The sequence below is a fragment of the Conger conger genome, chromosome 2 (assembly GCF_963514075.1).
Source record: "Conger conger chromosome 2, fConCon1.1, whole genome shotgun sequence".
NCBI classification, from domain to species: domain Eukaryota; kingdom Metazoa; phylum Chordata; class Actinopteri; order Anguilliformes; family Congridae; genus Conger; species Conger conger.
In genome coordinates, this window is record NC_083761.1 from 84,710,830 (window position 1) to 84,720,829 (window position 10,000).

The following is a 10,000-nucleotide window of genomic DNA, read 5'->3' on the forward strand; positions in this document are numbered from 1 at the left end:
TTTTGGAGTCACTCAGCAAGCACCTAATTCCCCAATTAAAGCTATTGATCACACAGTTAGCTCATCTCACTGCTTCCCTGGGCCTGAACCGCTGACTTCTGTGGTTTCTGTTGATTCAGTTTGTGTGTGTGTGTGTGTGTGTGTGTGTGAGAGAGAGAGATGCACTGTGTGTCTGTGTTAGGAAGTTTGCGTGTGTCATGAGTTAATGGACATGTCGTTTACGTGATGAACCGTGTGTGTGTGTGTGTGTGAGAGAGTGTGCGTTTGTGTGTGTGTGTGTGTGTGAGAGAGTGTGTGCGTGTTTGTGTGTGTGTGTGTGTGGCCCTACCCCAGCCTGTGCCAGAGCAGTTAAAGGCCTATTGACTGAATGACTGGCCTGGTCGTATGTCATAGCTGTTAATGAATGAGCTTTTACTGAAATTAGCATTCGGCCTTCCTTTTTTTAAGAGGGAGGGAAAGAGGGAGGGAGGGAGAGAGAGAGGGAGAGAACAAGAGAGGGAGTTGGGGAGGTGTGATTAGTGTGCCTGGATTTGACCACAGTCCATCTCTTTAAGTTACTAGTCGTGCTCCCCCCCCGTTTTGTCTTTCTCCTTTCTCTCCATCTCTCCCTCCCTCATTCACCTTTTTCCTCATTGTATCCATCCTCTCTGTCTGTTTCACTCCCTCTATCTATCTATCTCTCTCTCTCACACTCCTGTGTACTTTGACTATCTACGTCTTCTGGGCTGTGTGTTTGCTTTTATCTCATCTCGACAGCGTGGCTGACTGGGCCCCTCAGTACACACACACACACACACACACGCACACACACATACATACAGACACTCACAGACGCACTCACAGACACACGCACACACACGCACGCACACACACACACACACACACACATACAGACACTCACAGACGCACTCACAGACACACGCACACACAGGTGCACATTTACAGAGTGCCTCTTCCCCTCTGCTCCTGAGTGCACATCAGACAGTGGGGGGGTGAAGGCTGGAACAGATTTGTTCTAAATGAAAATGATTCATCCTTGCATCTCATATCCGGGAGGCAGGTGTGTGTGTGCGAGTGTGTGTGTGTGTGTGTGCGAGTGTGTGTGTGTGTGTGTGTGTGTGTGAGAGTGTATGTGTGTTTGTGTGTGTGTGTGTGTGTGTGTGTGTGTGTGTGTGTGTGTGTGTGAGAGTGTATGTGTGTTTGTGTGTGTGTGTGTGTGTGTGAGAGTGTGTGTGTTTGTGTGTGTGAGAGAGTGTGTGTGTGTGTGTGTGTGTGTGTGAGAGTGTGTGTTTGTGTGTGTGTGAGTGTGTCTGTGTCTGTGTCTGTGTGTGTGTGTGTGTGTGTGTGTGTGCGTAAGCCATGGCCACAGAACCACGCTCTGGTTCCCACGCGGGGGGGGGCAGCCGGAGCGCCAGAGGGGGTTTCTCTGCTCCTGCACAAACCAACATTTTAGACTCGTGTCTTACATCATTCATAGGTCTGTGCCTTCAGGTTGACTTCAGACGGCCCACACCAAACATAGTTCAATCACGCTGCAGTGCTGGGTACATTTCCCACAGAAGCTGTACCTGCCTGCTCAGTCAAAACGGCCAGACAGCACTGTGTGTCTGGGTCTACTTCTATTTTTGGTTTTGTTTTTCTTACTGTTGTCTGTGAGTTGCCTGTGGCCTAGTGGCTAAGGTGCAGTACATGACTGGGACCCGGAAGGTTGGTGGTTCAAGCCCGTTGTATCCCTTGAGCAAAGCCTTTAACCCCCAAATTGCTCCAGGGGGGATTGTCCCTTGCTTAGTCTAATCGCTTTGTATAAAAGCGTCGCAAAGTTTTATGAAATTGCACTGGCTGAGTTGTTTGACTCGATGTGATCCACGTTCAGATTGCATGGACGTGCGTGTCTCTCTTGGGTAGTATGTGTGTCTGTGTGTGTGTGTGTGTGTATGTGTATCCGTGTGTTTGTGTGTGTGTGTGTGTATGTGTGTCCGTGTGTTTGTGTGTGTGTGTGTGTGTGTGTATGTGTGTCCGTGTGTTTGTGTGTGTGTGTGTGTGTGTGTGTGTATGTGTGTGTGTGTGTTTGTGTGTGTGTATGTGTGTGTGTTTGTGTGTGTGTATGTGTGTTTGTGTGTGTGTGTGTGTGTGTGTGTTTGTGTGTGTGTATGTGTGTATGTGTGTTTGTGTGTGTGTGTGTGTGTGTGTGTGTGTGTGTTTGTGTGTGTGTGTGTGTGTGAGTGTGTGTGAGTGTGTGTGTTTGTGTGTGTGTGTGTGTGTGTTTGTGTGTGTGTATGTGTGTCCGTGTGTTTGGCTCTGTGACGGTGAGCACCACACAGCTACGCTACGAATAGAGAGGAATAAATATGAAAGTACATGAGGCGTTCAGCAGGTCTCAGATCTCTCTCTCTCTCTCTCTCTTTCACACACTCACTCTCTCTCCCCATCACTCATCTGAATCAATCAATAATTACTCGAAGCGGAGGAATCTAGCTTGTACGTGGGTACCTGCCGGGAAAAAGCCACAAATCAGGCAATGAAGTGCACGTGTGCGTGTGCGTGTGTGTCTGATTCATGAGGTCATTGTACAGTTTCTGAGTGACCCTTTGAGCTCCCAGTCCCATGTCTCTGCGTGCACGCCGGCGATTGATTTCCGCAAGTGGGCGGAGTTCTCCTGCCATGCCTGTCCAATCGGGCGAGTCGTAGCGTTGTGCGCTGTGTTCATTAACAATGCTGCCGACGGCTCAGTATGAATATGTGCTCTGTGACACCCCGAATGATGACCCCTGACAGGCTTTTCTCCAAACAGGAAAAATCACATATTTCTCCAGTAATATGAAAAAAAAAAAAAAGTGACAAGTTTGTATGTTTTTCTTGCTTGTCACTTTTTTTTTCCAAAATTTTACTCACTACTGTGCTGAATTTCAAAAGATTCCAGGGTGTGCTCCCTTTCTGACTGTGTGTTCAAACACTGGAGCTGTTCTGAGAACTCCTTCAGAGAACTCCTTTCTGACTGTGATTTCATTCTTTCTTTTTTCTCTCCTTCTTTCTCTCTCTCTCTCTGTTTCTCTCCACAGTATCCTGTCCACAGTAGGCTCGGAATTTGACCTGCGCACTCTCCGTGCTGTCAGAGTGCTGAGACCCTTAAAGTTGGTCTCCGGAATTCCCAGTAAGTTGGGGGGGCGGGGGTCGGACAACTATTAGGGCGAGGGGTGGGTTACTGGGGGGGCTATAGCCTAGTGGCTAGGGCGCTTGTCTGGCACGTGGAAGGTTGCTGGTTCAAGCCCCAGTGCACCCACCATAAGATCCGCACCACTGTTGGTGGCCCCTTGAGCAAGGCCCTTAATTCAACATTGTTCCTGCTTAGTCTCATCATTATATTTCATTATTGGCATTTGGCAGATGCTCTTATCCAGAGCGACGTACAGTTGATGAGACTGTACCCCTGGAGCAATGCAGGGTTAAGGGCCTTGCTCAAGGGCCCAATGGCTGTGCGGATCTTATTGTGGCTACACCGGGATTAGAACCACTGACCATGCGTGTCCCAGTCCTTTACCTTAACCACTACGCTACAGGCCGCCCTGCTTTGGATAAAAGTGTCAGCTAAATAGCTTATAATGTAATGTAATAATGTAAAAAAAAAAAAACATGATTTTTTAAATTCTGAAATCCTGCGGTTCCTCCTCCAGGCCTGCAAGTGGTGCTAAAGTCCATCATGAAGGCCATGATCCCGCTGCTGCAGATAGGCTTGCTGCTCTTCTTTGCCATTCTCATGTTCGCCATCATCGGTCTGGAGTTCTACATGGGCAAGTTCCACACCACCTGCTTCAGCATAAGCACAGGTGAGCCAACCTCAGTACTGCACGATCCACACACCTGCGTCAGCACAGGTGAGCCAACCTCAGTACTGCACGATCCACACACCTGCGTCAGCACAGGTGAGCAGGTCTTAATACTGCACGATCCACACACCTGCATCAGCACAGGTGAGCAGGTCTCAGTACTGCACGATCCACACACCTGCGTCAGCCCAGCACAGGTGAGCGGGCCTGTGTTTATAGTCCTTTAATTCATGTTTCAAAATAACAGTTGACGGCCCGACACTCTGCACCAAAACATTGTATTGCTGTCCAATAATTTGAGCTCATTGGTTGAAAATTGGTTCTAATTGCCACAGCCAATGGGTTTTCAATGTCAGCACACTCACAGAGAAGGGGGAGGGATTAACAGTGCTGTGGTTTGAGCGTGTTTGTTGCTGCAATTCCTCTCTTGACCGTTAGAAGTCCGAAGTTATAAATGACCCATTGTACCTTTAAAGAACAGATACAGTAACTTTTTTATTTTTTTATTATGTTGTTTTACACTCCAGGGAAAGGAGGCCTCTGAAGTGTTGCTAGGCTATCTCTCATACACTCACACAATGAATCAACCGAATGTCAACAAAACAGTTTGGTTTTGCCAATTTAGGAGTGACTTATCCTGATGTCAGTCCTTCCTACTATGCCGCTCAGCCAATAATACTGTGAGGTCGGAGCTAACGGCTGTGTATTTAATAATGTAATCACAATAATACGTTCAAATTATATCGCACTTCTCATTTGTGGGGGCACATCTCGAAGCGCTTCACTGCAGTGAACCGTGAAAGAAAGTGAGTTCATCTCTCATTCACGCCGGGCGCATGGATGTGAGGAGATTAGTATTTTTGTCGTCTGTGGGGCTCAGAAAAAAAATTTGTGTTCCCTGAAGAGTTATTAGTTTGGGAAGAAGTGTTTTGATTTTAAAAGTTTTGAATGGACTTCAATGGGTGAAATGTAACAAAAGTGCAATACCAATGGTAACCACTGGAGGCAGAGCTCCACTCTCTCCGCGGGTTCAGCTCAGCCAACCACGGACGATGAGTGCATAACTCTTCCCGATTTTCTTGTGGTTATTTCTATCAGATTTATCTGTAGCTACATCGTTATCTGTTCTGTACTTTGTCGTAATGACCTCGGTATGCATTTTGTACGTGGCTTTCGATAAAAGCGTCTGCTTAGTAAGATGCGATGAAGCTAGCGGGTTCGCTAATATCTGTCGCTAGTGCGCTAACGTCTGCAGCTACCTTTCCGGTCACCTCTGAGGGAAGGAAACTTCGGAAATAGGGAAAGTCCCTAAAAAGGTACAACGCTTGCCGCTGGGGTGGTACCCTATAGCTACATAAAATTGTACCCCTAGCCAGCAATATATAATTAATTTGTACCTTTTTTTGCTTGGAAAACATACGCGTTTGTACTCAAAATAGAACATTACTTTCCGGGTACGTTTGGTGGAAATTTGATCCTCGAGGAACAAAAACTGTACCTCCTCTGTGACTCTGTGTTTCTGAGAGTGAGGTTGTCGGCAGGTTCTCCCAGGGCACAGGTGCTGGGTGACCCCTGACCCCCCTGGCGACCCCTGACCCCCCTGGCGACCCCTGACCCCCCCCGGCTCTCTCTCCCCCCCCCCAGGAGAGCGTCAGGGTGACAGCCCATGTGGGAACGAGTCGGTGGCCCGGCAGTGCGAGGACGGAGCCGTGTGCAGGAAGTACTGGCTGGGCCCCAACTACGGCATCACGCAGTTCGACAACATCCTGTTCGCCGTGCTCACCGTGTTCCAGTGCATCACCATGGAGGGCTGGACCGACCTGCTCTACGACGTGAGTGCGCTGTCCACGGCTGTCCTGACGGCCGCTTCTAGTCGTGGAATAAGACTGAAGGTCTTTTTACTCATTGTTTTAAGTCACTGGGACATTTTCTCTCCCCACTGGCAAATCTCGAAATGAGTTTAAAATTCTTCACCTCATTGGCAGTTTTTTTTATTGTATTTTATTTTATTTAGCAAAGAATATATTTTTATAAGTAAGATACTTATTAAGACTCTCTGTTCCACTCTGCTGCAAAAACAAAAAATAACAGGTATTACTGATTATTAAAATCTTATTTTAAAACCTTTTACTTTTTTGCTAAATAAGAAATACTGCCCGTAAGATTTAAGATTTGCCCATGCAATAAGAAAATGTCACTTGTCGAGCAAGCTTTCTTAAAACAAGCTAATATTTTCCGACTTCAGAAAGTCAGACTTTACGCTCCCGTGCGTGGAGGGGGTCCCACGGTCTGCTGTGGAATCGGCGTTGAGCCGCACGTGTCCCACGGCCGAACACGGTGGTAAATGGTTTTCGGTCTGGAGGGCCTGGGAAGAGAAGGGCTCCATCTTGGGTCACGGCTGTTTCTGGAGCGTGAGACCCACAAGGATGTGTGAGACCCACAGACCGACAGGGAGGTGTGAGACCCACAGGGATGTGTGTGAGACCCACAGACCCACAGGGATGTGTGTGAGACCCACAGGGATGTGTGTGAGACCCACAGACCCACAGGGATGTGTGTGAGACCCACAGGGATGTGTGTGAGACCCACAGACCCACAGGGAGGTGTGTGAGACCCACAGGGATGTGTGTGAGACCCACAGACCCACAGGGAGGTGTGTGAGACCCACAGGGAGATGAAGCTCCTTCACGGGGGGCCCGTGTGGCTGGACTCGTGCTCCAACAGACCCGTCCTCCTCTGGTTCTGATGCTGCACTTTTCTGTGTGCATTGATGATGTCATTCTGTATACATTAACTTCTACACTGTTGTTTCCTCCCGCCCTCTCTCTCTCTCATCTCTCTTTCCCCCTCTCCTTCTCGCTCCTCTCTCCCTCCATCTCTCTTCCCCCTCTCCTTCTCACTCTCTCTCTCCTTCCATCTCTCTTTCCCCCTCTCCATCTCGCTCTCTCTCTCTCTTCCTCCTTCTTTAATCATACTATTTCTTGCTCTTTGTGTTCTCAACGCCTCCTGCTCTACTCTCTCAGATTAAACGAGCTGAATTTGCATGATGCTTCTTAACAAACATATTGCCAAAGTGTATTGTGTGAATAACAATTTACAGAAAACAATGATGAAAAAACAATTACAATTATTATTATTTTTAAATACTCTCAGAACCTGAAAGCTATTCCTTTCCTAGTCTTCTCTCCTCTTTGATGTCCCTTTTTCTCTCCCTCCATCTCTCTCTCTCCCTCTCCTCCCCTCAGCCTGTCTCCCTCTCTCTCCCTCCATCCCTCTCCTCCCCTCCTCCCTCTCTCTCGGTTGGTAACACGCTATATTTAACAGCCCCTTTTCAACCGGAGTTATTCTTAAAGCTGTCAGGAAGGAAGGCAATGAAAGTTTAATGGCCAAAAAGGCTTCAGTGTGTTCACCACTGCAACATGGCAGCCTGACTAAACACGAGAGAGAGGGAGAGGGAGAGAGGGAGAGAGAGAAAGAGAGAGACAGGGAGAGAGGGGGAGAAAGAGAGAGAGAGAGAGAGGGAGCGGGAGAGAGAGGAAGAGAGAGACAGGGAGAGAGGGGGAGAAAGAGAGGGAGAGAGGGAGTGCGGGGAGAGAGAGAGGGAGAGAAGGGGAGAAAGAGAGGGAGAGAGAGGGGGAGAAAGAGAAAGAGAGAGACAGGAAGAGAGAGGGAGAGAGAAGGAGAGAGAGAGACAGGAAGAGAGAGGGAGAGTGAGAGGGAGAGAGAGAGGGAGAGAAGGGGAGAAAGAGAGGGAGAGAGGGGGAGAAAGAGAAAGAGAGAGACAGGAAGAGAGAGGGAGAGGGCGAGGGAGAGAGAATGAGAGAGAGAGGAGATGAAGGGGGGGGTGACAGCAGATGAGGATCAGGGATGTTTTGTAGATTCTGAGAGCGCAAATGGAAGAGAGGGCATGCCGGTGGAAGCTCGTCCGGTTCATTACAGTTAAAATGAGGTTTTAGGCCTTTTGGCTTTTAGGTTTGTTTTTGTTCTAGGAAGCCGACTGACTGAAACGCATAAGCGTGTGACCTACATTGAGACATTTTCCAACTTTTCAAGGGATCGACCACTGAAGGGTTTAAAACTGGAGCAGCCAGATGTAGGGGAACTGGCCAGGAGCAAGTTTAGTTGTTGACTTTGACGGCTTGCTGCGGAAAAGCCACTCTGTTCTCAAGGAAAAGGGCTGCGGAGGAACATCTTACTCAGAGAAGCGTTTGTGAAATCACACCGACACTTTTTAAAATAGTACCAACACCCATTGAACACATTTATTTTTAAGTAGTGGCACCTTTTCCAGAATAAAGGCGTAATTTTTAATCATACTCTATTTGGGGACTCATAGCTACATTTATATCGAGCTAAAAAAGGTATAAATGTGTTATGTTTTGCTGGATAGCGGTACGATTCTATGTACTTATAGGGTACCACCCCAGTGACAAGAGACCTTTTTTTCTGAAAGGGCTTGGTAGTTGATACGATAGGCACTGAAAGGCAGCCATAGCTGGCATTATTACCGCACCTGGGTTCAAATAGTATTTTTTAAACATTTCGGATCATTCCGTGTCTCCCAGTACACGGGGCGAGCTTCGTGAAGCGTTGAAATGCGTAAAAGTTTCTTGAATCCAGAATTAAAAGGCAGTTTGTAGTAGTAGTAGTAGTAGTAGTAGGTACTTTATTGTCCCCGTGGGGAAATTGGTTTTCGGTAGAAAATCATTGTTGGCGGCGTTACATAAAAACAGGCACAGCATATAGAGACAGACATATAACATCAACAGATCAGATCTGAAGTCCAAAATTAATTAAAAAAAAAAAAAACACTGTGCACTATTGAACCCGGGTGTGATCGGTGGCAGAGAGGTGGCTGATGGGATACGTGTCCGTGTGTCTTTCCAGAGTAATGATGCCTCAGGGAGCGCCTGGAACTGGATATACTTCATCCCCCTCATCATCATCGGGTCCTTCTTCATGCTCAACCTGGTGCTGGGAGTGCTGTCTGGGTAAGGGCCTCTCAGTCCGTCTGTCTGTCTGTCCGTCTGTCTGTCTGTCCATGTCTGCCTGTGTGTCTGTCTGTCTCTGTCTTCAGTCTTTATGTATATATTCACTGTGCCCCTCCCCACTGATTTTATCATCATGTTTCTGCGTTGGAAAGTTTTAAAGATTTGAATCAGATATTTTTGCTTCCAGCTCTCGATAATTTTTTTAAATATGTTATTACAATGTCATTTTATATACAGTATATAATATAATACTACTGTATGTACTATAATAACATATAATAACAATTAAAATAAAGTATTTTGATATAATCAGAATGATATGAAATAATAAAAGCCTTGATAATAACAGCAATACACAGCAATTTATTTTTGAACAAATGTAATCTGAAATTTCCAATAATTTGCATATTTGATCATACATTGTTAAATATCGCAATAGCATAGCATCCATCCATCCATCCATCCATCCATCCATTATCTTAACCTGCTTATCCTGAACAGGGATGCAGGGGGGCTGGAGCCTATCCCAGCATGCATTGGGCGAAAGGCAGGAATACACCCTGGACGGGTCGCCAGTCCATCGCAGGGCACACACACCATTCACTCACACACTCATACCCACGGGCAATTTAGACTCTCCAATCAGCCTAACCTGCATGTCTTTGGACTGTGGGAGGAAACCGGAGTACCCGGAGGAAACCCACGCAGACACGGGGAGAACATGCAGACTCCGCACAGAGAGGCCCCGGCCGACCGGGATTCGAACCCAGGACCTCCTTGCCGTGAGGCGACAAGAATAGCAGTGAATAGTTCCAGTTGTTCATCCTGGACAAGCCCCTCGGTTGGCCTCTTCAGCTGGCTCTCTCAGATTAGCGCGCCTTCCTCCATGACTGTCGAACTGCCATTGTTAGAGAAATGAGCCACGTCCTCTACATGGCTAGTCTGTGCGGTTTCCTGCGTTGTCGAAGTGAACTGTGGTAAAGCTGAGCCGCTACAGCCCTGCAGTGTGCAAGCCCCCATTGAGCGCTTATCTGTTCGGTGAGGTGCTTAAGCATGATTTTACCCATCATGCACCCTCTGGATCCAATCTGTCTAATGCTGTTCAGGAAAGCCATTTTTTTATCCCTGTGTGGTTCCAACTTATCTCATGCATTGACGGAAAAGGGAAAAAAAGCATTGCTTCAT

At 47.4% G+C, this 10,000-nt stretch overlaps 1 protein-coding gene across 1 annotated transcript in view; it reads left to right on the plus strand.

Moving 5' to 3' along the window:
* The window catches only part of cacna1ab (calcium channel, voltage-dependent, P/Q type, alpha 1A subunit, b), a 135,614-nt gene that overhangs the window by 52,317 nt on the left and 73,297 nt on the right, over window positions 1-10,000 (plus strand). Inside the window, exons 4-7 of the mRNA XM_061230582.1 lie at window positions 3,060-3,151; window positions 3,672-3,824; window positions 5,469-5,656; window positions 8,712-8,815. Of these exons, the coding sequence (XP_061086566.1) occupies window positions 3,060-3,151; window positions 3,672-3,824; window positions 5,469-5,656; window positions 8,712-8,815 (537 nt within the window). The remainder of the gene's footprint in view (window positions 1-3,059; window positions 3,152-3,671; window positions 3,825-5,468; window positions 5,657-8,711; window positions 8,816-10,000) is intronic.